The sequence below is a fragment of the Salvelinus alpinus genome, chromosome 25 (assembly GCF_045679555.1).
Source record: "Salvelinus alpinus chromosome 25, SLU_Salpinus.1, whole genome shotgun sequence".
NCBI lineage: Eukaryota > Metazoa > Chordata > Actinopteri > Salmoniformes > Salmonidae > Salvelinus > Salvelinus alpinus.
In genome coordinates this window covers 40087622-40115443 of record NC_092110.1, presented here as the reverse complement: position 1 = coordinate 40115443, position 27822 = coordinate 40087622, and the positions used below count along the sequence as shown (strand labels likewise).

The 27822-nt window shown below is 42.6% G+C and overlaps 2 protein-coding genes across 5 annotated transcripts in view; one reads left to right on the top strand and one right to left on the bottom strand.

The window, feature by feature from the left end:
* The window catches only part of ephx2 (epoxide hydrolase 2, cytoplasmic), a 30712-nt gene extending 10295 nt beyond the window's left edge, over positions 1 to 20417 (top strand). The window contains exons 9-20 of one of the 4 annotated variants that reach the window (XR_011670764.1): positions 2281 to 2315; positions 2405 to 2431; positions 3995 to 4080; positions 5742 to 5853; positions 6627 to 6701; positions 7132 to 7174; positions 7514 to 7616; positions 7808 to 7877; positions 8088 to 8168; positions 8921 to 8979; positions 15817 to 19511; positions 19658 to 20417. Coding sequence is in view for 1 of the 4 variants with exons in the window: in XM_071366745.1 (XP_071222846.1) it covers positions 2281 to 2315; positions 2405 to 2431; positions 3995 to 4080; positions 5742 to 5853; positions 6627 to 6701; positions 7132 to 7174; positions 7514 to 7616; positions 7808 to 7877; positions 8088 to 8168; positions 8921 to 8979; positions 15817 to 15901 (776 nt within the window). In the remaining 3 variants the exon portion in view is untranslated. Of the gene's footprint in view, positions 1 to 2280; positions 2316 to 2404; positions 2432 to 3994; positions 4081 to 5741; positions 5854 to 6626; positions 6702 to 7131; positions 7175 to 7513; positions 7617 to 7807; positions 7878 to 8087; positions 8169 to 8920; positions 8980 to 15816 lie in introns of all 4 variants that reach the window. The other 3 variants (XR_011670763.1, XR_011670762.1, XM_071366745.1) reach the window with 3 other exon arrangements.
* Positions 20418 to 21757: 1340 nt separating this feature from the next.
* plaat1l (phospholipase A and acyltransferase 1-like) lies at positions 21758 to 27507 on the bottom strand. Its single transcript, XM_071366754.1, has 5 exons — positions 27375 to 27507; positions 26288 to 26417; positions 25845 to 25933; positions 23186 to 23350; positions 21758 to 22782 (listed from the first exon to the last, which is right to left on the bottom strand). The coding sequence occupies exons 1-5, from the start codon at positions 27381 to 27383 to the stop codon at positions 22717 to 22719; spliced, it is 459 nt and encodes a 152-aa protein (XP_071222855.1). The 5' UTR covers positions 27384 to 27507; the 3' UTR covers positions 21758 to 22716.
* Positions 27508 to 27822: the final 315 nt, after the last annotated feature.

The following is a 27822-nucleotide window of genomic DNA, read 5'->3' as shown; positions in this document are numbered from 1 at the left end:
TACATGTAGTGTACTGTAGTGTAGTGTACATGTAGTGTACTGTAGTGTAGTGTACATGTAGTGTACTGTAGTGTAGTGTACATGTAGTGTACTGTAGTGTAGTGTACATGTAGTGTACTGTAGTGTAGTGTACATGTAGTGTACTGTAGTGTAGTGTACTGTAGTGTACTGTAGTGTAGTGTACATGTAGTGTACTGTAGTGTAGTGTACATGTAGTGTACTGTAGTGTAGTGTACATGTAGTGTACTGTAGTGTAGTGTACATGTAGTGTACTGTAGTGTAGTGTACATGTAGTGTACTGTAGTGTAGTGTACATGTAGTGTACTGTAGTGTAGTGTACATGTAGTGTAGTGTAGTGTACATGTAGTGTACTGTAGTGTAGTGTACATGTAGTGTACTGTAGTGTAGTGTACTGTAGTGTAGTGTACATGTAGTGTACTGTAGTGTAGTGTACATGTAGTGTACTGTAGTGTAGTGTGCATGTAGTGTACTGTAGTGTAGTGTACATGTAGTGTAGTGTACATGTAGTGTACTGTAGTGTAGTGTGCATGTAGTGTACTGTAGTGTAGTGTACATGTAGTGTACTGTAGTGTAGTGTACATGTAGTGTACTGTAGTGTAGTGTACATGTAGTGTACTGTAGTGTAGTGTACATGTAGTGTACTGTAGTGTAGTGTGCATGTAGTGTACTGTAGTGTAGTGTGCATGTAGTGTACTGTAGTGTAGTGTGCATGTAGTGTACTGTAGTGTAGTGTACATGTAGTGTACTGTAGTGTAGTGTACATGTAGTGTACTGTAGTGTAGTGTGCATGTAGTGTACTGTAGTGTAGTGTGCATGTAGTGTACTGTAGTGTAGTGTGCATGTAGTGTACTGTAGTGTAGTGTACATGTAGTGTACTGTAGTGTAGTGTACATGTAGTGTACTGTAGTGTAGTGTACATGTAGTGTACTGTAGTGTAGTGTACATGTAGTGTACTGTAGTGTAGTGTACATGTAGTGTACTGTAGTGTACTGTAGTGTACTGTAGTGTACTGTAGTGTAGTGTACTGTAGTGTACTGTAGTGTAGTGTACTGTAGTGTACTGTAGTGTACTGTAGTGTACTGTAGTGTACTGTAGTGTACTGTAGTGTAGTGTAGTGTAGTGTACATGTAGTGTACTGTAGTGTAGTGTAGTGTAGTGTACATGTAGTGTACTGTAGTGTAGTGTACATGTAGTGTACTGTAGTGTACTGTAGTGTACTGTAGTGTACTGTAGTGTAGTGTACTGTAGTGTAGTGTACTGTAGTGTACTGTAGTGTACTGTAGTGTACTGTAGTGTACTGTAGTGTACTGTAGTGTAGTGTACATGTAGTGTACTGTAGTGTAGTGTACATGTAGTGTACTGTAGTGTACTGTAGTGTACTGTAGTGTAGTGTACTGTAGTGTACTGTAGTGTAGTGTACTGTAGTGTACTGTAGTGTACTGTAGTGTACTGTAGTGTAGTGTACTGTAGTGTACTGTAGTGTATGTAACTGTAGACACAACTTGTTCTCTGCCACTTTAAGGTCTCCCTGTATCTTTACTGCAGTGTCCTTTATATACAACATAATAACACCATCATTATCACACTGTCTCTGTCTGTCTGTCTGTCTGTGTCTCTCTGTCTGTGTCTCTCTCTGTCTGTCTGTGTCTCTGTCTGTCTCTCTCTGTCTGTCTGTGTCTCTGTCTGTCTGTCTGTCTGTCTGTCTGTCTGTCTGTCTGTCTGTCTGTCTGTCTGTGTCTCTGTCTTTCTCTCTTTGTCTGTCTGTGTCTCTGTCTGTCTGTCTGTGTCTCTGTCTTTCTCTGTCTGTCTGTGTGTCTCTCTGTCTGTGTCTCTCTATGCCTGTCTGTGTCTGTCTCTCTCTCTCTCTCTCTCTCTCTCTCTCTCTCTGTCTGTGTCTCTCTCTGTCTGTCTGTGTCTCTGTCTGTCTCTCTCTGTCTGTCTGTGTCTCTGTCTGTCTGTCTGTGTCTCTGTCTTTCTCTCTCTGTCTGTCTGTCTCTGTCTGCCTGTCTGTGTCTCTGTCTTCCTCTGTCTCTGTCTGTCTGTGTGTCTCTGTCTGTGTCTCTCTATGTCTCTCTCTCTCTCTCTCTCTCTCTCTCTCTCTCTCTCTCTCTCTCTCTCTCTCTCTCTCTCTCTCTCTCTCTCTCTCTCTCTCTCTCTCTCTCTCTCTCTCTCTCTCTCTCTCTCTCTCCCTCTCAATTGAAGGGGCTTTATTGGCATGGGAAACATATGTTAACATATCTCTCTGTCATTTCTCTACAGATATAGAGGAGTACTCACAGGAACAGATCTGCCAGGTAAGTAAGGGGCGTGCACGGACACACACAACATATTCTCTTTATCCTTGATGTGATTGTAATGGTTTCTTGTATGTTCTTATCTCTAGGATCTTGTGACTTTCATGGATAAAATGGTGAGTCCTGCTCTGTAGCTCTGGTCTGTAGCTCTGGTCCTGGTCTGTAGCTCTGGTCTGTAGCTCTGGTCCTGGTCTGTAGCTCTGGTCTGTAGCTCTGGTCCTGGTCTGTAGCTCTGGTCTGTAGCTCTGGTCCTGGTCTGTAGCTCTGGTCCTGGTCTGTAGCTCTGGTCTGTAGATCTGGTCTGTAGCTCTGGTCTGTAGCTCTGGTCCTCATCTAATAATCAGCCATGTGTGTTAAACTATTATGGAGAAGGATTAGGCTCTACATAGGGGTGTGATTAACTGTAGGGAGAAGGATTAGGCTCTACATAGGGGTGTGATTAACTGTAGGGAGAAGGATTAGGCTCTACATAGGGGTGTGATTAACTGTAGGGAGAAGGATTAGGCTCTACATAGGGGTGTGATTAACTGTAGGGAGAAGGATTAGGCTCTACATAGGGGTGTGATTAACTGTAGGGAGAAGGATTAGGCTCTACATAGGGGTGTGATTAACTGTAGGGAGAAGGATTAGGCTCTACATAGGGGTGTGATTAACTGTAGGGAGAAGGATTAGGCTCTACATAGGGGTGTGATTAACTGTAGGGAGAAGGATTAGGCTCTACATAGGGGTGTGATTAACTGTAGGGAGAAGGATTAGGCTCTACATAGGGGTGTGATTAACTGTAGGGAGAAGGATTAGGCTCTACATAGGGGTGTGATTAACTGTAGGGAGAAGGATTAGGCTCTACATAGGGGTGTGATTAACTGTAGGGAGAAGGATTAGGCACTACATAGGGGTGTGATTAACTGTAGGGAGAAGGATTAGGCTCTACATAGGGGTGTGATTAACTGTAGGGAGAAGGATTAGGCTCTACATAGGGGTGTGATTAACTGTAGGGAGAAGGATTAGGCTCTACATAGGGGTGTGATTAACTGTAGGGAGAAGGATTAGGCTCTACATAGGGGTGTGATTAACTGTAGGGAGAAGAATTAGGCTCTACATAGGGGTGTGATTAACTGTAGGGAGAAGGATTAGGCTCTACATAGGGGTGTGATTAACTGTAGGGAGAAGAATTAGGCACTACATAGAGGTGTGATTAACTGTAGGGAGAAGGATTAGGCTCTACATAGGGGTGTGATTAACTGTAGGGAGAAGGATTAGGCTCTACATAGGGGTGTGATTAACTGTAGGGAGAAGAATTAGGCTCTACATAGGGGTGTGATGCTACAGGAAGAGCTGAACATTTCCTTTTACCTCCCCCCCCTCGCTCTGTCTCTTTTTCTCTGTTTCACTCTCCGTCTCTCTCTTCCTTTCTCTCCATTTTACTCTCTGTCTCTCTCTCGCTCTCTGTCTGTCTCTCTCTCTCTCTCTCTCTCTCTCTCTCTCTCTCTCTGTCTGTCTGTCTGTCTGTCTGTCTGTCTGTCTGTCTGTCTGTCTGTCTGTCTGTCTGTCTGTCTGTCTGTCTGTCTGTCTGTCTGTCTGTCTGTCTGTCTCTCTCTCTCTCTCTCTCTGTCTCTCTTTGTCTCTCTCTCTCTGTCTCTCTTTGTCTCTCTGTCTCTCTTTGTCTCTCTCTCTCTCAGGGTATTCCCCAGGTGACTCTGGTTGGTCATGATTGGGGTGGATCTGTGGTCTGGAACATGGCCCAGTGTCACCCAGAGAGAGTCAGGTACGGACTAACATAAAGTGCATTCGGAAAGTATTCAGACCCCTTCACTTTTTCCACATTTTGTTACATTACAGCCTTATTCTAAAATGGATTCAATTGCATTTCTTCCTCATCAATCTCCACACAATACACCATCATGACATCACAATACACCATAATGACATCACAATACCCCATAATGACATCACAATACCCCATAATGACATCACAATACACCATAATGACATCACAATACACCATCATGACAAAGGAAAAACAGGTTTTTAGACATTCTTGCAAATGTATTAAAAATAACAAACTGAAATATCACATTTCCGTAAGTATTCAGACCCATTACTCTGTACTTTGTTGTAGCACCTGTCATGACGTTGGCCTGTGGGTAAGGTGTATGACCCCCCCATAAATACCTTTCTCCCTTCCCTCTCTCTCTGACTCTACAGAGGGACTTGTTGTGTCTTTGACTATGCCGGATTAAGTGATATGACATGTTATTCTATAAAATAATTTCTCTGTAATTAATATTACCTGATTGAGCTAATCATGTAATTGTAATTAACTAGAAAGTCGGGGCACCACAAAATAATATTTATAGAGCAGTTATCTTCCGAATAAACTCGAAAAGACCTATTAATATTTTACATCAATAGCAGTCAATATTAATCGTCACCTTTTTTCAGTCTCATCTGAAAGTTGTAAATTCACGAACCCTGGCTAACAAGTTGAATCAGCAATACAAAATTGGGTTTAATTATTTATTTACGAAATACCGAACTAATCACACAGAATTACATATACACAGAATGAATCATACCTTGATTACAAATGATGTAATAAAGGAAAACGTCCCTAGCGGACGGAACAGATATGACAGCTGGTTACACAAAGAAAAGGGGGTTGGGTTTGAGTGAAAGAGCGGGAAAACTGAAGAACAAAGGGAGAAGCGATGTCTCTATCAGGCTGTAGGCAACTACTCTATCGTAAATACAGTATCCTATGCATTCTAAATTACCGCCATTTGGAAAAGGAAAATGCAATAAATATTTACTCTGAACTGCGCTTCAATAGGTTGGTGGTAGATGGATGGCCGTGTTGCCCAACAGAGTCCTTTGTCCTTTGAAGAATGTATCTGCTGGTAAATTGGATACGTTGTAGTGTCGTCGTTGTGTGGTAGACGGGATACTCTGTCCGTCCTCTCCTAGCCCACGTTTACAGCGGCCGCTACTAACGCAACGGCTAGGAGGTATCACTTCTGTAGCGAATAAGAGTTCAAAGTTCATACCATTCGCAACCAAAGCTCACGCTGAGATTGGCGTGAGCTTTGTTCTGTAGTTATTATCTGAATCCTTCTGACATCGGACCGTCGCCCTAATGTACCCGGAACAGGAGGTTACATTTTCGTCAAGGGCTTATATAGTGGAGGGAGAGAAGGGTGTGTTTCATAGTTTATAACCCGTGTCTCTTCACAGGGGCGGGCCACTGATTGAGCAGAGCTCTAACCTTATGAAAACCCAAATTCCTCATTTGGAAGCTAAAATTACATTTCATTTTTTCACAAATAGTTTCATTTAAATGTCTGGATGCACTGTACATACACACAAATACACACACACACACACACACACACAAGTTAAATTTAACCATTCCAGTGTGTGTGTGTGCAGAGCGGTCGCTTCCCTGAACACCCCTCTGTTCCCTGTGGACCCCTCCAAGGATCCAATGGAGTTCATGAAGACTGTGCCCATCTTTAACTACCAACTCTACTTCCAGAAACCCGTAAGTTTGTGTGTGTGTGTGTGTGTGTGTGTGTGTGTGTGTGTGTGTGTGTGTGTGTGTGTGTGTGTGTGTGTGTGTGTGTGTGTGTGTGTGTGTGTGTGTGTGTGTGTGTCTTAAATCCCTGTTAGTGTGACCAGCTGGGTTTGTACCTGGCTCCGATGCACATCTCAAGTTTTTTGATAACCGATTTGTTGTCGATTGCTTGGGGGCGATTATTCAGACTGACAGCCTCAGACTGCCCCTTGTAGTTAGCTGCAGTCCTGTTTGTAATACGCATAGAAAGTTAATACGCATACATTTACATTTACATTTAAGTCATTTAGCAGACGCTCTTATCCAGAGCGACTTACAAATTGGTGCATTCACCTTATGATATCCAGTGGAACAACCACTTTACAATAGTGCATCTAACTCTTTTAAGGGGGGGGGGGGGGTTAGAAGGATTACTTTATCCTATCCTAGGTATTCCATAGAAAGTTAATACGCATGCTTGCGTGGCACGTGATGAAATATAAACAAAACTAGCTAGCAAAATAGCGTAGCAGCAATTGCTAACCAACTGTAAACAATGTTAGCTGGCTAGCTAAGCATCTTGGGTAACTATGAGGATGAAACAATTAACTCATCTACCGTTAATTAACCTCCCTAAATCATTTTACTAGTAAGCCAGCGCCTCCAAAGGAGCAATGTGTGGATTTCCTTTTTTGACGTTCTACGACGTTATTTTACGTTAGAAATGAAATGTAAACATTCCTGAGGTAACTCATCTACAGGGTGTAGCTGAGACTGAGATGGAGAAAGATCTGGCAAGGACCTTCAAGATCTTCTTCCATGGCAGTGGAGATAAGGTGACGCACACACGCGAGAGGACACGCAAACACACAGAATGACAGAGACACAGACACACACACACACACACACACACACACACACACACACACACACACACACACACACACACACACACACACACACACACACACACACACACACACACACACACACACAGACAGACAGACAGACAGACAGACAGACAGAGACACCCAGACCGACACCCAGACAGGCTCACCCAGACAGGCTCACCCAGACAGACTCACCCAGACAGACAGACAGACAGACAGACAGACAGACAGACAGACAGACAGACAGACAGGCAGGCAGGCAGGCTGACAGACAGACAGACAGACAGACAGACAGACAGACAGACAGACAGACAGACAGACAGACAGACAGACAGACAGACTTAATGAAATGTATCTCTGTTGTGTTGTTCTCCAGGATAATGTTCCTACTATCAACACTGCTGGAGTTTGTGCCAGAGGTGAGTCAGACAGGAAGTCCAAGTAACATTCTGATTGGAGGGTTGGGGCTGAAGGGTTGAGCTATGGGGTCCCATGTGTTAAACTAACATTCTGATTGGAGGATGAGTACTGGATTGACTGTGCATCTTGTGCTACAAAGTAAATTGCTGCAGATAAAGGTTAAATAAAATAAAATTAAAATAAATAAATAAAAATGTAATCTGCAGACTAACGTGTGTGTGTGTGTGTGTGTGTGTGTGTGTGTGTGTGTGTGTGTGTGTGTGTGTGTGTGTGTGTGTGTGTGTGTGTGTGTGTGTGTGTGTGTGTGTGTGTGTGTGTGTGTGTGTGTGTGTGTGTAGGTGGTCTGTTCGTAGGACTACCAGACGAGATACCCAGGAGCTCCATCCTCAGTGAGACTGCTCTGCAGTTCTACATCACTCAGTTCAAAGACAAGGGATTCAGGTACACACACACACACACACTGGCAACGAAGAGAGAGGGAGGAGGATGGAATAGGGAAATGGAGGAGGTGGGAGAGGTGGAAAGGTGGAGGAGGAGAGGGGAGGAAGAGGACGAGAGGAGGGGGAGAGGTGGAAGAGGAGGAGGAAGAGGAGGAGGAGAAGTGAGTGACAGAGTGTTGTGTGTTTTTCCAGAGGGCCACTGAACTGGTACCGTAATGTGGTGAGCAACTGGAAATGGCTATGCTCCCGACCCAGAGCTAAGGTAGGGGTGTGTTTGTGTGTATTTGCACGTGAGCGTGCGTGTGTGTGTGTGTGTTACGTTGACACAGTTATACAGTATGTTGATAAATTACACTTTTCGTGTGTGTGTGTGTGTGTGTGTGTGTGTGTGTGTGTGTGTGTGTGTGTGTGTGTGTGTGTGTGTGTGTGTGTGTGTGTGTGTGTGTGTGTGTGTGTGTGTGTGTGTGTGTAGCTCTTGATGCCAGCTCTCATGGTGACCACTGGTAAAGATCCTGTTCTGCTGCCTGTCTTCTCCAGGGGAATGGAAAACACGGTGATAACACACACACAGACTGACACACACACAGAAACACACAGACTGACACACACACACAGAAACACACAGACAGACTGAGGAGATCATATGTTAGGAGATCATATGTTAGGAGATCATAATCATAAGTTAGGAGATCATAAGTTAGGAGATCATAAGTTAGGAGATCATAAGTTAGGAGATCATAAGTTAGGAGATCATAAATTAGGAGATCATAAGTTAGGAGATCATAAGTTAGGAGATCATAAGTTAGAAGATCATAATCATAAATTAGGAGATCATAAGTTAGGAGATCATAATCATAAATTAGGAGATCATATGTTAGGAGATCATAATCATAAATTAGGAGATCATAAGTTAGGAGATCATAAATTAGGAGATCATATGTTAGGAGATCATAATCATAAATTAGGAGATCATAAGTTAGGAGATCATAATCATAAATTAGGAGATCATATGTTAGGAGATCATAATCATAAATTAGGAGATCATAAGTTAGGAGATCATAATCATAAATTAGGAGATCATAAGTTAGGAGATCATCGCTGAATGGTTTTGCACCTGTTGTATCCTGTGAAGGCGAGAAATAAACTTTGATTTGACGCACGTATACTCACACACGTACACACAGACAGACAGACAGACACGCAACACACACACATACACATAAAAACACACGCACACATACACACCGTAAGCAGACACATTTGTGTGTGTTATATACGTAAATGTGTCAGGTCTGTGTGTTTCAGATCCCCAACCTAACCAGAGGACACATTGAGGAGTGTGGACACTGGACCCAGATGGAAAAGTAGGCCACAATTTGTTCTGCGAGTGTGTTCGTCCTTGACCTTGCGTGTGTGTGAGAGAGTTCATAGTGTCAACCTTTTAACCATCTGTCCTTGTTGACCTCAGGAACCCCCCCCCCCCCCCCTCCCCCACAAACCCACAAACACTAGTGCTGAACGATTGGTTAATAAACAACTAATTGATCGACGTCGGTTCAATTACTTGAATTCCATTTACAGCGTCTTCAGAAAGTAGTCAAACCCCTTGACTTATTTCACATTTTGTTGTGTTACAGCCTGAATTCAAAATGGATTCAATATTTTTTTCTCACCCATCTACACACAATACCCCATACATGACAAAGTAATGTTTTTATAAATGTTTGAACATTTATTTAGTTATGAAATTCAGAGATATCTCATTTATCTCATGTATTCACACCCCTGAGTCAATACTTTGTAGAACCACCTTTGGCGGCGATTACAGCTGTACAGTCTTGGGTATGTCTGTATCAGCTTTGAGTCGTCTTGGGTATGTCTGTATCAGCTTTACAGTCTTGGGTATGTCTGTATCAGCTTTGAGTCGTCTTGGGTATGTCTGTATCAGCTTTGAGTCGTCTTGGGTATGTCTGTATCAGCTTTGAGTCGTCTTGGGTATGTCTGGATCAGCTTTACAGTCTTGGGTATGTCTGTATCAGCTTTGAGTCGTCTTGGGTATGTCTGTATCAGCTTTGAGTCGTCTTGGGTATGTCTGGATCAGCTTTACAGTCTTGGGTATGTCTGTATCAGCTTTGAGTCGTCTTGGGTATGTCTGGATCAGCTTTACAGTCTTGGGTATGTCTGTATCAGCTTTGAGTCGTCTTGGGTATGTCTGTATCAGCTTTGAGTCGTCTTGGGTATGTCTGTATCAGCTTTACAGTCTTGGGTATGTCTGTATCAGCTTTGAGTCGTCTTGGGTATGTCTGGATCAGCTTTGAGTCGTCTTGGGTATGTCTGTATCAGCTTTGAGTCGTCTTGGGTATGTCTGTATCAGCTTTACAGTCTTGGGTATGTCTGTATCAGCTTTGAGTCGTCTTGGGTATGTCTGGATCAGCTTTGAGTCGTCTTGGGTATGTCTGGATCAGCTTTGAGTCGTCTTGGGTATGTCTGTATCAGCTTTACAGTCTTGGGTATCTCTGTATCAGCTTTACAGTCTTGGGTATGTCTGTATCAGCTTTGAGTCGTCTTGGGTATGTCTGTATCAGCTTTGAGTCGTCTTGGGTATGTCTGTATCAGCTTTACAGTCTTGGGTATGTCTGTATCAGCTTTGAGTCGTCTTGGGTATGTCTGTATCAGCTTTACAGTCTTGGGTATGTCTGGATCAGCTTTACAGTCTTGTGTATGTCTGGATCAGCTTTACAGTCTTGGGTATGTCTGTATCAGCTTTACAGTCTTGTGTATGTCTGTATCAGCTTTACAGTCTTGGGTATGTTTGTATCAGCTTTACAGTCTTGGGTATGTCTGTATCAGCTTTACAGTCTTGGGTATGTCTGGATCAGCTTTACAGTCTTGGGTATGTCTGGATCAGCTTTACAGTCTTGGGTATGTCTGTATCAGCTTTACAGTCTTGGGTATGTCTGTATCAGCTTTACAGTCTTGGGTATGTCTGTATCAGCTTTACAGTCTTGGGTATGTCTGTATCAGCTTTACAGTCTTGGGTATGTCTGTATCAGCTTTACAGTCTTGGGTATGTCTGTATCAGCTTTGAGTCGTCTTGGGTATGTCTGGATCAGCTTTACAGTCTTGGGTATGTCTGTATCAGCTTTACAGTCTTGGGTATGTCTGTATCAGCTTTACAGTCTTGGGTATGTCTGTATCAGCTTTACAGTCTTGGGTATGTCTGTATCAGCTTTGAACATCTGGATTTTGGAGCGGCATTGACCAGCAATCTTCAAGTCTTTCCACAGATTTTCAATGGGGTTCTATTCTTCACTCAAGGACTTTCCCATTCTTCTTCTGAAGCCGGTCCAGCGTTGCTTTGGCTGTATGCTTGGAGTCATTGTCCTGTTGGAACGTACATTTTCATCAAGGATTTGCGTGTATTTGTCTCCATTCATTGCTCCCTCTATCCTTGCCAGTCTTCCAGTCCCTGCCGCTGAAAAGCATCCCCATACCCTAATGCTGCCACCACCTTGCTTCACGGTGGGGATGGTGTTCGATGGGTGATGAGCTGTGCCTTGTCTTCTCCAGACATACAGTAGGTCTTTGCATTCAGGCCAAAGAGTAACATGTTTGTCTCATCAGACCACATAATCTTTTGTCTTATGCTCTCAGAGTCTTGCCTTTTTACAAACTCCAGGCGGGCTGTCATGTGCCTTTTTCTCAGCCGTGGCTTCCGTCTGGCCACTCTCCCATAAACCCCAGATTGGTAAAGTGCTGTAGATAGACTGTTGTCCTTCTGGCAGGTTCTCCCAGCTCAACCAAGGAACTCTGTAGTTCTATCAGAGTGGTCATTGGGTTCTTGGTCATCTCCCTGAACAAGGTCCATCTTGCCTGGTTTGCTTAGTTTGGTCAGACGAACAGCTCTAGGAGGTCGTTACATATTTTTTCCATTTCCCAATGATGGAGACCACTGTCCTCTTGGGAACTTTCAACACTCTAGATATGGTTTTCTACCCTTCCTTGGTCCTATCCATGTACAGTACCAGTCAGAAGTTTGGGCACACCTACTAATGCCAGAGTTTTTCCACATTGTAGAATAATAGTGAAGACATCAAAACTATGAAATAACACATGGAGTCATGTAGTAACCTAAACGTTATATTTGAGATTCTTCAAAGTAGCCATGTCTTAAAGTAATGATGGACTGTCATTTCGCTTTGCTTATTTGAGCTGTTCTTGCCATAATATGGACGTGGTCTTTTACCAAGTAGGGCTATCTTCTGTATACCACCCCTACCTTGTCACAACACAACTGATTGGCTCAAACGCATTAAGAAGGAAAGAAATTCCACAAATTGACTTTTTAACAAGTGTGGTGGAATTATTGTAATCAAACAGAGAGACTTGAGATTTCATCAAAACAATCAAACTGTATTAATTAATTAGTGCAGTAATAGAGCTGGTCGGCAACCACCCCTGGAGGTGATCACTGAGAACTCAACCAGCTGGTCAGTCATCACCCCTGGAGGTGATCACTGAGAACTCAACCAGCTGGTTGGTAACCACCCCTGGAGGTGATCACTGAGAACTCAACCAGCTGGTTGGTAATCACCCCTGGAGGTGATCACTGAGAACTCAACCAGCTGGTCGGTAATCACCCCTGGAGGTGATCACTGAGAACTCAACCAGCTGGTCGGTAACCACCCCTGGAGGTGATCACTGAGAACTCAACCAGCTGGTCGGTAACCACCCCTGGAGGTGATCACTGAGAACTCAACCAGCTGGTCGGTAATCACCCCTGGAGGTGATCACTGAGAACTCAACCAGCTGGTCGGTAATCACCCCTGGAGGTGATCACTGAGAACTCAACCAGCTGGTTTGAGCCACAGCATTTTGTAGCAAAGTCCTTCCTCCTTCTGTCTACATGACACACAACAGATGAATGGAATGGATCACAAGGTTAAGATTAGTATAAAAGATACTTATAATTCACAGCAGACAGTATCTGCCGTAAAAACAGTTTTCATTGTGTAGAGACCAGTGTCTGCCCCCCCCCCAACTCCATACTGGAGCCATGTCTCCCTGGTACCGTATAGAACAGAAACATGAGCTCATGCTCTGGAGTGCGGAGATGAAATGTGGAATCCCCAAATACCTCGTCAATCTCCTGTCAGTGTTATCTCCCAGAGGCCCACTTTCAGTTCACACAGACACAATAGAGAGTTATAAGAACCCTCTATTCTGTTTTATAACACAACCATTTGATGCAATAAAAGTATTATAACATAGGCTTGTAATTTCCACCATACAAAGCACACCTTAATTAATTAATTGAAATGCATTCCAGATGACTACCTCATGAAGCTGGTTGAGAGAATGCCACGAGTGTGCAAAGCTGTCAAGGCAAAGGGTGGCTACTTTTGGTTCCTACATGATTCCATGTGTGTTATTTCATTGTTTTGATGTCTTCACGGTTATTCAACAATGTAGAAAATAGTTTAAAAAAAGAAAAACCCTTGAATGAGTAGGTGGGTCCAAACTTTTGACTGGTACTGTATGTAAATGAGATATTTCTGTATTTAATTCTCAATAAATTAGAAAAGTTTTCTAAAAACATGTTTTCACTTTGTGATTATGAGCTACTGTCTGTAGATGGGTGATACAAAAAATCTATTGAATCCACTTTGAATTCAGATGGTAACTTTACAAGTCAAGTTGTGGGGCTAGCTAAAGCTCTTTAAACGTTTGTTTGTTGTCGTGAAAGAAGTGTAAACAGTGTGGTTGAGGTATGTAACAGACCAGGACCAGAGCTACGGTAGTCAGGCTGTAACTCAACAAATTGTGGAATAAGTCAAGGGGTACGAGTATTTTCTCAAGGTACTGTATGCGTTATGTACTTTGAAGAACTAGTCAAAATGGTTTTGTCAGCCAGCTAGCTACTAGGCTTAGCTCAATATGATTACTCGTAGACTCAGAGATAACGTTAGATGGTTGGCTGGCTGCTACTGCCTGAGAAGATATGAGATTACTTTATTAAGGAATTAAAAAATTTGAATGTAATCAAATCAAAACGAAGTAATGTAATAATATTTTATGAAAGTAAAGTAAGTAATTTGAATAAATTATGTTTAATAAGTGATGAGCAGTAATGGGCGTTCACTAACATCATGTGTTGTTATAGCAACCCAGTGTGATGGATGAAGGCGGGTGATGGCTGAGGGAAGCTATAAAATAAAAAAATATCTCAAATACTTTAGAATCATCAATAATGCATTAATTCATGTTTTTAATCGAAAACTGTTATTCTTGTTTATAACTGAAACCAAACCGACCTCAAAAAGCACTAATCGCTCAGCACTAATACAAACACACAGACACACACACACACACACAGTCTTGTACAACTAACCTTGTGGGGACACACATTTCAGTCCCATTCAAAATCCTATTTTCCCTAAACATTAACCCAACCCGTACCCTTACTCTAAACCTAAACCTAACCTGAAAACCTGGCCTTATTTTTATTTAAAAAATATATTTAACCTTTATTTAACTAGTCAAGTCAGTTAAGAACAGATTCTTATTTACAGTATTGGCCTACACTGGCCATCACGGCCGGTTGTGATACAGCCTGGAATCAAACCGGGGTGTCTGTAGTGACGCCTCAAGCACCGAGATGCAGTGCCTTAAACCACTGCGCCACTCGTGAGCCTTAACCCTAAACCTAATTCTAACCCTGACACTAATTCTAACCTTAACCCTAAACCTAATTCTAACCCTGACACTAATTCTAACCTTAACCCTAAACCTAATTCTAACCCTGACACTAATTCTAATCTTAACCCTAAACCGTCTAGAAATAGCGTTTGACTTTGTTGAGACTAACGGGTAGCCTAATGGTTAAGAGCGTTGGGCCAGTAACCAAAAGTTTTCTGGATTGAATCCCAGAGCCGTCAAAGTGGAAGGCAGTAAACCCCTAACAACAACAACTACTCCCCGGATGTCGATTAAGGAAGCCCCCTGCCACTCTGATTGAGGGGTTGGGTTGAATGCGAAAGACACATTTCGGTTGAATGCATTCAGTTGTACAACTGACTAGGTATCCCCTTTACAACTGACTAGGTATCCCCCTTTCCCTTTACAACTGACTAGGTATCCCCCTTTCCCTGTACAACTGACTAGGTATCCCCCTTTCCCTGTACAACTGACTAGGTATCCCCCTTTCCCTTTACAACTGACTAGGTATCCCCTTTACAACTGACTAGGTATCCCCCTTTCCCTTTACAACTGACTAGGTATCCCCCTTTCCCTGTACAACTGACTAGGTATCCCCCTTTCCCTTTACAACTGACTAGGTATCCCCCTTTCCCTGTACAACTGACTAGGTATCCCCCTTTCCCTTTACAACTGACTAGGTATCCCCCTTTCCCTGTACAACTGACTAGGTATCCCCTTTACAACTGACTAGGTATCCCCCTTTCCCTGTACAACTGACTAGGTATCCCCTTTACAACTGACTAGGTATCCCCCTTTCCCTTCCTGAAAGGTCGCTGGTTTGAATCTCCAACTAGGTGAAAAATCAGTCTATGTGCCCTTGAGCAAGGCACTTAACCCTAATTGCTCCTGTAAGTCGCTCTGGATAAGAGCGGCTGCTAAAATGACTGTAATGTTAAATGTTAGGGTTAATATTTTTTATCAGATTGTATGATTGTTGCTGTGTCAGCTAGTGACCACTATGCATAGCTGCTTCCAGAATAAGATTCATGACAAAAAAAAAACATTAACTTGCCATCGTCACCTGGGCCCAGTTTTTCAAACGTTATCTATCCAAAATGTCTAGTATTGGATAGGATTTACATGCATAGAAATATAATGAATAGAACGAGGGTCCCCAATGAAGTCAATGATTCGTCCATTTTATTTATTCTACTTCTTTGCATTTATTAATCCTACCTGATAGGTGAAATCCAGATAGATAACCTTTTTAGAAACTGGGCACAGAATGTACTCACATCTGATTTAAAGCCCTGCTGAGGATGACGGGGTCAGATAGGGGTTAAAAGTTAAGGGGTCACAACTGCTGCTCTGCATGGTTTCTAAAGCAGTTGGTCATTTTTGTGGTATAAACTGTGTGTATTAGCAAAAATATTTGTGTATATTGGCAGATAGATTATGCATACCTTGGGTGTTTATATTGTGTGTGTGTGTGTGTGTTTCAGGCCATCTGAGCTGAACACCATTCTGATCTCATGGCTGAAGGACACTCACAACAACACTGGGGTTGCCGTGACACCCAAGCTGTGATCAGTTACCATGACTGGCCACTCCTCGGAGCCTGGTTCCTCTCTAGGTTTCTTCCTAGGTTCCTGCAGGTTGACGTTTATTTGGATGAGTCTTGTCCTGGAAGCAGAGCTGAGCCATTTGTACTAGATGGGTCAGCTGCAAAGTCAAAATTGGCTATATATATATATATATATATATATAAATATATACTGAACAAAAATATAAATGTGACATGCAACAATTTCAAAGATTTTACTGAGTTATAGTTCATATAAGGAAATCAGTCAATTTAAATTCATTTATTAGGCTCTAATGTATGGATTTCACATGACTGGGCAGGGTCGTAGACCCACCCACTTTGGAGCCAGGCCCAGCCAATCAGAATGAGTTTTTCCCCACAAAAGGGCTTTATTACAGACAGAAATACTCCTCAGTTTCATCAGCTGTCCGAGTGGCTGGTCTCAGACGATCCCGCAACCGGGATGTGGAGGTCTTGGGCTGGCGTAGTTACACGTGGTCTGCGGTTGTGAGACCGGTTGGATGTACAGTAATCCCTCGTTTATCGCGGGGGTTACGTTCCGAAAATGACCCGCGATAAGTGAAATCCGCGAAATAGAAAACTTTTTTTTTTTTTACAATTAGCAACTATTACATGTATACAAATACAGTGACTCACGTGTAGGCCGTTTCGTCGACATTATGGGTTTAGGAGATGTTCGAAATTACAAGATAATTTGGCCAACTTAATGTAAATTTGCCAAGCTGTTTTATGTACGTACACATAACTGCACGAGACGACAAAATGATAGCACAATTCGTAGCATGTTTTGATACAAGAAGCGGGAGTGAGTTTTTAGCGAATCAGAATGCAGAGCACAATGCACCAAAAAAAAAAAAAAAATGCATTATGAAAATCCGCGAAATAGCGAATCCGCGATAAGTGAACCGCGAAGTGGCGAGGGATCACTGTACTGCCAAATTCTCTAAAATGACGTTGGAGGCAGCTTATGGTAGAGAAATTAACATTAAATTATCTGGCAACAGCTCTGGTGGACATTCCTTCAGTCAGCACGCTAATTGCACATTCACTCAACATTTGAGACATCTGTGGCATAGTTTTGTGTGACAGAACTGCACATTTTATAGTGGCCTTTTATTGTCCCCAGCACAAGGTGCACCTGTGTAATGATCATGTTTAATCAGCTTCTTGATATGCCACACCTGTCAGGTGAATGGATTATCTTGGCGAAGGAGAAATGCTCACTAACAGGGATAAAAACAAATTTGTAGACACAATTTAAGAGAAATGCGCTTTTTTTTTGCGTAGGGAACATTTCTGAGATCTTTTATTTAAGCTCATGAAACATGGGACCAACACTTCATATTTTTGTTCAGTATATAATTGAAAGTTGGGCATAAGGTTAACAGTGTGCTTAAGTTTAGGTTCAATAACATTGTGACTGTGCCAGCTAGTGACCACCCTGCAGCGCTGCCTCCAGAACACGAGTCATCCCAATAAAATGCCAACTTTTCCTTCTAGAGAGGTTTTTCAACTACGCTTCTGCTTCAACATTGCTTGCTCTCTGGGGGGTTTTATCCTGGGCATCTGCAAAGCACTTGGTGACAACTGCTGATGTAAAAAGGGCTTTAGAAATTACATTTGATTGATTGATTGACAATTTATTCCCCTTTTAAGTGCACTACTTTTGAAAATGCACTTTCTAGTGCACTAGGAAATAGGCTGAGCATTCATCATGATTGATTATTAATACACAAAGACGCTTGACTCTTCTGAAGAGATGCACCCGCAGTGGGCGAAAAGGCTGTAACCACAACACTTCTAGCACGAGGTCTCAAAACTTCCCCTTTAAATGAGACATTTCATGAGAAAGTGGCGATTTAATATATGCAGATAAAAACAGTGTGGTAATGTTGTTTATATCTGTACAGTTATGAGCAGCAATGTTCCATTCTCGTTTTGCAAAAAATTGTTTCCCCGAAAAACCCAGAACTAAAGTATGGCGTAATTGGTCAGCTGCTCAATCAAGTTCTGGGTCCATACATGTTAGGAGAAGATATGAAGAGATGCTAGAACCAGATCTAGGAGCTCCACCCTCTCTCTTTTGAAGTTAAGGACAGATGCCCCCCCCCCACCCTTCCAAATTTCAAAAGATTCTAAAATCTGCGAAATCGTGATTTTGTCAAAATAACCAGTGACGAAAAAACCCAAACACCAGATCTACTGCTGGTCGTTAGCTATCGGGGGCCCCTTAGTATAAAGACAGATCAATGGTGGAGTTTATGTTGACAGAGTCTGTCCACCAGTGATGATGCAACAATCGATGCATCCCATCTATTTGATATGTTGTGGTTAGGCTACTTTGTGGACTGCCTGTCTGAGTTTATTTTATCCACACTGTCAGGGATATAATTAACCAATATGGCCCGAGGGGGTGTGGTATATGGCCAATATACCACGGCTAAGGGCTGTTCTTTTGCACGATGCAACACGGAGTGCCTGGATACAGCCCTTAGCCGTGGTATATTGGCCATATACCACAAACCCCCGAGGTGCCTTATTGCTATTATAAACTGTTTACCAACATAATTAGAGCAGTAAAAAATACATGTTTTGTCGTAACCTGTGGTATACGGTCTGATATACCACGGCTGTCAGCCAATCAGCATTCATGCCTCGAACCACCCAGTTTATATTAGTTATTATTAGCCTGTCTTCTACCATAACTTAACTATTAATATGCCTACTAGCTAACAACTATAATGCCATTAGTATTCAACAATTATAATTTGAGGTGTTATGTCGACTGTGTGTTCTCCTGTTGATTGAAAGCCCTGTTTTAATGGTATTTTCCTGCACTGGGCTTCATACTATTAAACTGGCTGTGAGAAAGGTTGAGGGCTAGGTGAGATGGGAGGAGATTAGTGGGTGATGATTTGGACAACGTCACACTGGCTTTGTAACCCAGCGACACTCACCCACTCTCTGTCACTGAGGTCTATCTGTCTCTCTCTTTCTCTAGCTACTATCTCTCTTTCTTTCTCTTTCTGTTTATCTATCTTTCTATTTCTCTATCTATCTCTCTATCTCTTTCTGTTTCTCTATCTCTCTTTCTGGTTATCTCTCTCTCTTTCTCTAGCTACTATCTATCTCTCTCTCTCTTTCTCTAGCTACTATCTATCTCTCTCTCTCTTTCTCTAGCTACTATCTATATATCTCTCTCTTTCTCTAGCTACTATCTATCTCTCTCTCTTTCTCTAGCTACTATCTATCTCTCTCTTTCTCTAGCTACTATCTTTCTCTCTCTTTCTGTTTCTCTATCTCTCTCTCTCTCAGCCACAGAGCATGACCCCGCCCCTAACCTGACATTAAAAGGACAGACCAACTGATTAGCATATTCCTATGTACACCATTAGTATATTCATAGTCCACAGACTAGACTGTGTATGTTTAGCAAAGTATCTCTACTACGCACAGTCCCTCTCTTCTGTCTGCGTGTGTTTTAGCCTCATCGTTTAATAGAACTCCCACTCTCTGTCATCAAGACTGAGCAGCTGTGGGTGACAGGTCACTCTCTGTCAGGTCACTCTCTGTCAGGTCACTCTCTGTTAGGTCACTCTCTGTCAGGTCACTCTCTGTCAGGTCACTCTGTCAAGTCACTCTCTGTCAGGTCACACTCTGTCAGGTCACTCTCTGTTAGGTCACTCTGTCAGGTCACTCTCTGTCAGGTCACTCTCTGTCAGGTCACTTTCTGTCAGGTCACTCTCTGTCTTCAAGACTGAGCAGCTGTGGGTGTGACGGGTCACTCTCTGTCAGGTCACCTGACACAAACCAGTAGGCGATGGTGTTAGGACTTATTGATGACTGTGACTGTGGACCAATACCACCAATGTTTCTAGACCCACTGGGACCAGTGATGCACAGAGAGGAGGGACCGCGTGGGTACCAGAGGGTCAAGAGACAAAAGCCCATTTTGATCCAACAACTTTTTCTATTTATGCTTCAGGAAATGTTATTGCAGATGAACTTTCCAGCTTTCCTCCACGATGCTAAACACACGTTCATAATTACACACGTTCAGAATTACACACGTTCATAATTACACACGTTCATAATAACACACGTTCATAATTAACACATGTTCATAATTACACACGTTCATAATTACACACGTTCATAATTACACACGTTCATAATAACACACGTTCATAATCACACACGTTCATAATTACACACGTTCATAATCACACACGTTCATAATTACACACGTTCATAATAACACACGTTCATAATCACACACGTTCATAATTACACACGTTCATATTAACACACGTTCATAATAACACACGTTCATAATAACACACGTTCATAATTACACACGTTCATAATTACACACGTTCATATTAACACACGTTCATAATAACACACGTTCATAATTACACATGTTCATATTAACACAAGGAAAAAGGGCTTTGAAGATGCAATGATATTTGTAAATAAATACTTTCCTTTATTGTGCCAAGTCTTTTCATTCCCCAGAACACAAACACAACAGATTCATACTTTCTCCATTGTTTCGTTTGAACACATCACAATAACAACAATATGAGATGGAATGCAATTATTTCACACTCATCCCTTAAACTGAAGACGTAAAACCCATACTCAACCCCTGCCTCTTTCTCTCCCTCTCTCTCTCTCCCCCTCTCTCTTTCTCTGACACACAGACACAGAGGAAACAGGGCAATTATTTTACTTTATTTAAATCAAATTCTACTAGTCACATGCGCCGAATACAACAGGTGTAGATCTTACCGTGAAATGCTTACTTACAATCCCTCAACCAACAAGGCCGTTTATATCATCTAGATAATGTTCACCCTGAAAGTAAAAACTAAAATGAAAAGATAACATGACCCTATATCAGCAGACTGGGCTGGAGTTATTGTACACCACACTGGAGTTATTATACACTACACTGGAGTTGTACACCACACTGGAGTTATTATACACTACACTGGAGTTATTATACACTACACTGGAGTTATTATACACTACACTGGAGTTATTATACACTACACTGGAGTTATACACTACACTGGAGTTATATACTACACTGGAGTTGTACACTACACTGGAGTTATACACTACACTGGAGTTATATACTACACTGGAGTTATTATACACTACACTGGAGTTATATACTACACTGGAGTTGTACACTACACTGGAGTTATTATACACTACACTGGAGTTATATACTACACTGGAGTTGTACACTACACTGGAGTTATATACTACACTGGAGTTATTATACACTACACTGGAGTTGTACACTACACTGGAGTTATATACTACACTGGAGTTATTATACACTACACTGGAGTTATTATACACTACACTGGAGTTATATACTACACTGGAGTTATTATACACTACACTGGAGTTATATACTACACTGGAGTTATATACTACACTGGAGTTGTACACTACACTGGAGTTATTATACACTACACTGGAGTTGTACACTACACTGGAGTTATTATACACTACACTGGAGTTATATACTACACTGGAGTTGTACACTACACTGGAGTTATATACTACACTGGAGTTATTCTACACTACACTGGAGTTATGTACTACACTGGAGTTATATACTACACTGGAGTTATTATACACTACACTGGAGTTATATACTACACTGGAGTTATATACTACACTGGAGTTGTACACTACACTGGAGTTATATACTACACAAGTTATTCTACACTACACTGGAGTTATATACTACACTGGAGTTGTACACTACACTGGAGTTATTATACACTACACTGGAGTTATATACTACACTGGAGTTATTATACACTACACTGGAGTTATTATACACGACACTGGAGTTATTATACACTACACTGGAGTTCTATACTACACTGGAGTTGTACACTACACTGGAGTTATATACTACACTGGAGTTATTATATACTACACTGGAGTTATTATACACTACACTGGAGTTATATACTACACTGGAGTTATATACTACACTGGAGTTATTCTACACTACACTGGAGTTATATACTACACTGGAGTTATTCTACACTACACTGGAGTTATATACTACACTGGAGTTGTACACTACACTGGAGCTATTATACACTACACTGGAGTTATATACTACACTGGAGTCATTATACACTACACTGGAGTTGTACACTACACTGGATTTATTATACACTACACTGGAGGTATATACTACACTGGAGTTGTACTCTACACTAGAGTTGTATACTACACTGGAGTTATATACTCCACTAGAGTTGTACACTACACTGGAGTTATTATACACTACACTGGAGTTATACACTACACTGGAGTTATTATACACTACACTGGAGTTGTACACTACACTGGAGTTGTACACTACACTGGAGTTATTATACACTACACTGGAGTTGTACACTACACTGGAGTTATATACTATTTGAACTATACATTCCAATCTGCTATGATTCTCCTTGTTGTTCCTCATTAGCAGGAATCCGTAGGCTGATCCACACCATCCTCACCGCAGTGTAGCGAAACAGAAAGTTAGCTGGCCAGACTTCAGGATGGTAGTTGTTTTGCTTCCCTCTGCTGGTGAGGAGTAGAACGACAGGTGATTCTCTCTCAAGGATTTAAAATTAATGTACTGGTGTAAGAAAGATGGTGGCCCAACATGAGGTCCAGGGAGAGGAGGGGAGAAGGGGAAGGGGGGGGGGGGGGGGTGTCAGACTGTAGGCAGAGTTCTAGAACACAGCCTCTGTTGTAGTCATTGTTACAACTTCCTCTTCTTAAACAGCTCCTTCCAGGTGGGCAGGATCTGGATGTAGACCTTCTCAATCTGTAACCAATCACAACAGACCTTTTCAATCTTCAACCAATCACAACAGACCTTTTTAATCTGTAACCAATCACAACAGACCTTTTCAATCTTCAACCAATCACAACAGACCTTTTTAATCTGTAACCAATCACAATAGACCGTTTCAATCTAAAACCAATCACAACAGACCTTTTCAATCTGTAACCAATCACAACAGACCTTCTCAATCTACAACCAATCACAACAGACATTTTCAATCTGTAACCAATCACAACAGACCTTTTCAATATACAACCAATCACAACAGACCTTTTCAATCTACAACCAATCACAACAGACCTTTTCAATCTACAACCAATCACAACAGACATTGTTGCATATCGTGCCACCATCAAAGACTCTCACCCCCCCTACCCCTTACCTGTGTAGATTTCTTGAGTCCGTATCTGAAGAGCGTGGCCTGGTGTTCAGAGTTATGGAACAAGATGTCGAAGGTGATATCCTTACCCATCATATCGTCTATGGCAGGCTTCACTACAGAGTAGAAGTCCCTGGGATGATGGACCTCATCCAGCATGTTCCTCACCTACAGAACGCATGGTTAGAGGAGATATGACCTCATCCAGCATGTCCCTCACCTACAGAATGCATGGTTAGAGGAGATATGACCTCATCCAGCATGTTCCTCACCTACAGAACGCATGGTTAGAGGAGATATGACCTCATCCAGCATGTTCCTCACCTACAGAACGCATGGTTAGAGGAGATATGACCTCATCCAGCATGTTCCTCACCTACAGAACGCATGGTTAGAGGAGATATGACCTCATCCAGCATGTTCCTCACCTACAGAACGCATGGTTAGAGGAGATATGACCTCATCCAGCATGTCCCTCACCTACAGAACGCATGGTTAGAGGAGATATGACCTCATCCAGCATGTTCCTCACCTACAGAACGCATGGTTAGAGGAGATATGACCTCATCCAGCATGTTCCTCACCTACAGAACGCATGGTTAGAGGAGATATGACCTCATCCAGCATGTTCCTCACCTACAGAACGCATGGTTAGAGGAGATATGACCTCATCCAGCATGTCCCTCACCTACAGAATGCATGGTTAGAGGAGATATGACCTCATCCAGCATGTTCCTCACCTACAGAACGCATGGTTAGAGGAGATATGACCTCATCCAGCATGTTCCTCACCTACAGAACGCATGGTTAGAGGAGATATGACCTCATCCAGCATGTTCCTCACCTACAGAACGCATGGTTAGAGGAGATATGACCTCATCCAGCATGTTCCTCACCTACAGAATGCATGGTTAGAGGAGATATGACCTCATCCAGCATGTCCCTCACTTACAGAACGCATGGTTAGAGGAGATATGACCTCATCCAGCATGTCCCTCACCTACAGAACCCATGGTTAGAGGAGATATGACCTCATCCAGCATGTCCCTCACCTACAGAACGCATGGTTAGAGGAGATATGACCTCATCCAGCATGTCCCTCACCTACAGAACGCATGGTTAGAGGAGATATGACCTCATCCAGCATGTTCCTCACCTACAGAACGCATGGTTAGAGGAGATATGACCTCATCCAGCATGTCCCTCACCTACAGAACGCATGGTTAGAGGAGATATGACCTCATCCAGCATGTTCCTCACCTACAGAACGCATGGTTAGAGGAGATATGACCTCATCCAGCATGTTCCTCACCTACAGAATGCATGGTTAGAGGAGATATGACCTCATCCAGCATGTTCCTCACCTACAGAACGCATGGTTAGAGGAGATATGACCTCATCCAGCATGTCCCTCACCTACAGAATGCATGGTTAGAGGAGATATGACCTCATCCAGCATGTTCCTCACCTACAGAACGCATGGTTAGAGGAGATATGACCTCATCCAGCATGTTCCTCACCTACAGAACGCATGGTTAGAGGAGATATGACCTCATCCAGCATGTTCCTCACCTACAGAATGCATGGTTAGAGGAGATATGACCTCATCCAGCATGTTCCTCACCTACAGAACGCATGGTTAGAGGAGATATGACCTCATCCAGCATGTTCCTCACCTACAGAATGCATGGTTAGAGGAGATATGACCTCATCCAGCATGTTCCTCACCTACAGAATGCATGGTTAGAGGAGATATGACCTCATCCAGCATGTTCCTCACCTACAGAACGCATGGTTAGAGGAGATATGACCTCATCCAGCATGTTCCTCACCTACAGAACGCATGGTTAGAGGAGATATGACCTCATCCAGCATGTTCCTCACCTACAGAACGCATGGTTAGAGGAGATATGACCTCATCCAGCATGTTCCTCACCTACAGAACGCATGGTTAGAGGAGATATGACCTCATCCAGCATGTCCCTCACCTACAGAACGCATGGTTAGAGGAGATATGACCTCATCCAGCATGTTCCTCACCTACAGAATGCATGGTTGGCCTCCCGGGTGGCGCAGTGGTCTAGGGCACTGCATCGCAGTGCTAACTGCGCCACCAGAGTCTCTGGGTTCGCGCCCAGGCTCTGTCGCAGCCGGCCGCGACCGGGAGGTCCGTGGGGCGACGCACAATTGGGCTAGCGTCGTCCGGGTTAGGGAGGGTTTGGCCGGTAGGGATATCCTTGTCTCATCGCGCTCCAGCGACTCCTGTGGCGGGCCGGGCGCAGTGCGCGCTAACCAAGGGGGCCAGGTGCACGGTGTTTCCTCCGACACATTGGTGCGGCTGGCTTCCGGGTTGGATGCGCGCTGTGTTAAAGAAGCAGTGCGGCTTGGTTGGGTTGTGCTTCGGAGGACGCATGGCTTTCGACCTTCGTCTCTCCCGAGCCCGTACAGGAGTTGTAGCGATGAGACAAGATAGTAATTACTAGCGATTGGATACCACGAAAATTGGGGAGAAAAGGGGATACAATTTATTTTAAAAAAAATAAAAAAAAGAATGCATGGTTAGAGGAGATATAACCTCACCTACACATGGTTAGAGGAGCTATGACCTCACATACACACAATCTAGAATAATCCAAATATTGACCATATCTGAGTGTGTTACCTTGTATCTCTGTCCCACCACCTCCACTGGGTCCAGTTTGACCTCTGACTTCAGGGCTCGGCCAAAAAGCAGGAGCTTCGTCTCCGAGTCTGCACACACACGCAGTCAGTCAGTACAGCATAGCGTGCGAGTGTGTGTGGACGTGTTTAACTATACTTGTGTGGACCAGAAGTCCCCACAAGAATAGTAAACAAACAAAAATGTGACCAACTGGGGACATTTTGTTAATCCCCCACAAGGTCAAATGCTATTTCTAGGGAGTTTAGGGTTAGAATTAGTGTTAGGGTTAGGAGCTAGGGTTAGGGGTTAGGGGAAAACATGAATTTTAATTGGACTGAATTGTGTGTCCCCACAAGGTTAGCTGTACAAGAATGTGTGTGTGTGTGTGTGTGTGTGTGTGTGTGTGTGTGTGTGTGTGTGTGTGTGTGTGTGTATAGACAGACCTCTGCAGGTAAGATGTGCTACGTAGGGCACTCCATCTCTCTCTCCGTAGTAAATTCCGAAATGGGAGAAGTATTTATTCCGAGGAAACTCCAGGATGTCTCCTGGGAACGGCTTAGGATGAGAACTCCCCTACAAGGCAGAGAGAGAGACGCAGTCACACACACACACACACACACACACACACACACCCCGACCCCAAACTCAGAACCAACCCCCCCCCCCCACTACAGTTGTTGTGTTGTTAGTAAATGTTAGCTGCTAGTGCTACAGATTGGTAGTTCCTCTAAACTGAAGTCATTACGGAATCAGAGTCTAACATTCATGATAAAAAACTATAGAATAATGTCGGATCACATAACAATCCTAACACAATAACAGTATACCATCTAATCATACGATACGATGAAGAGTCCTACCAGGTATAGTAATGATCTGAAGTATCCTACAAGGTCCAGTAATGATATGACGTATCCTACAAGGTCCAGTAATGATATGAAGTATCCTACAAGGTCCAGTAATGATATGAAGTATCCTACCAGGTACAGTAATGATCTGAAGTATCCTACAAGGTCCAGTAATGATCTGAAGTATCCTACAAGGTCCAGTAATGATATGAAGTATCCTACCAGGTACAGTAATGATATGATGAAGTATCCTACCAGGTACAGTAATGATCTGAAGTATCCTACAAGGTCCAGTAATGATCTGAAGTATCCTACCAGGTACAGTAATGATCTGAAGTATCCTACAAGGTCCAGTAATGATATGAAGTATCCTACAAGGTCCAGTAATGATATGACGTATCCTACAAGGTCCAGTAATGATATGAAGTATCCTACCAGGTACAGTAATGATCTGAAGTATCCTACCAGGTACAGTAATGATCTGAAGTATCCTACCAGGTACAGTAATGATATGAAGTATCCTACCAGGTACAGTAATGATATGATGAAGTATCCTACCAGGTACAGTAATGATATGATGAAGTATCCTACCAGGTACAGTAATGATATGATGAAGAATCCTACAGAAGAATCCTAGGTACAGTAATGATCTGAATATAATAACAGAAAAGTAGCATCGTACCAGGCCCATGGTGTAAGCTGTGTTGGTTCTTCTGTGTGCTTTGAAAATCAGGTCACGCACAGACAAAAGAGCATGTGGAGATGATCTGAGAGTTTATCTGAGTCATGTTTTGCATAGGGGACCCTGATAATACAAGCCCCCCCGCATTACATCTATTCTTCTTCATCAGGAAACACCTGTTGACACACACCCTAAACTAGACAGAAATAACACATATTGAATCATGTAGTAACCAAAAAATTTGTTAAATAAATCTAAATATATTTGAGATTCTTCTAAGTAGCCACCATTTGCCTCGATGACAGCTTTGCACACTCTTGGCATTCTCTCAACCAGCTTCTTGAGGTTGTCACCTGGAATGCATTTCATTTAACAGGTGTGCCTTATTCAAAGTTAATTTGTGGACATCTTTTTATTTCTTAATGCGTTTAAGACAATCAGTTGCGTA

Excerpts from the sequence above, each read along its gene's own strand:
- plaat1l (XM_071366754.1), bottom strand. Across the intron at positions 23,351-25,844 it reads TGGTGGGACAGAGATACAAG|GTGAGGAACATGCTGGATGA; the intron begins GTAACACACTCA and ends TGCGTTCTGTAG. Across the intron at positions 22,783-23,185 it reads GACTCAAGAAATCTACACAG|ATTGAGAAGGTCTACATCCA; the intron begins GTAAGGGGTAGG and ends GATTGGTTACAG.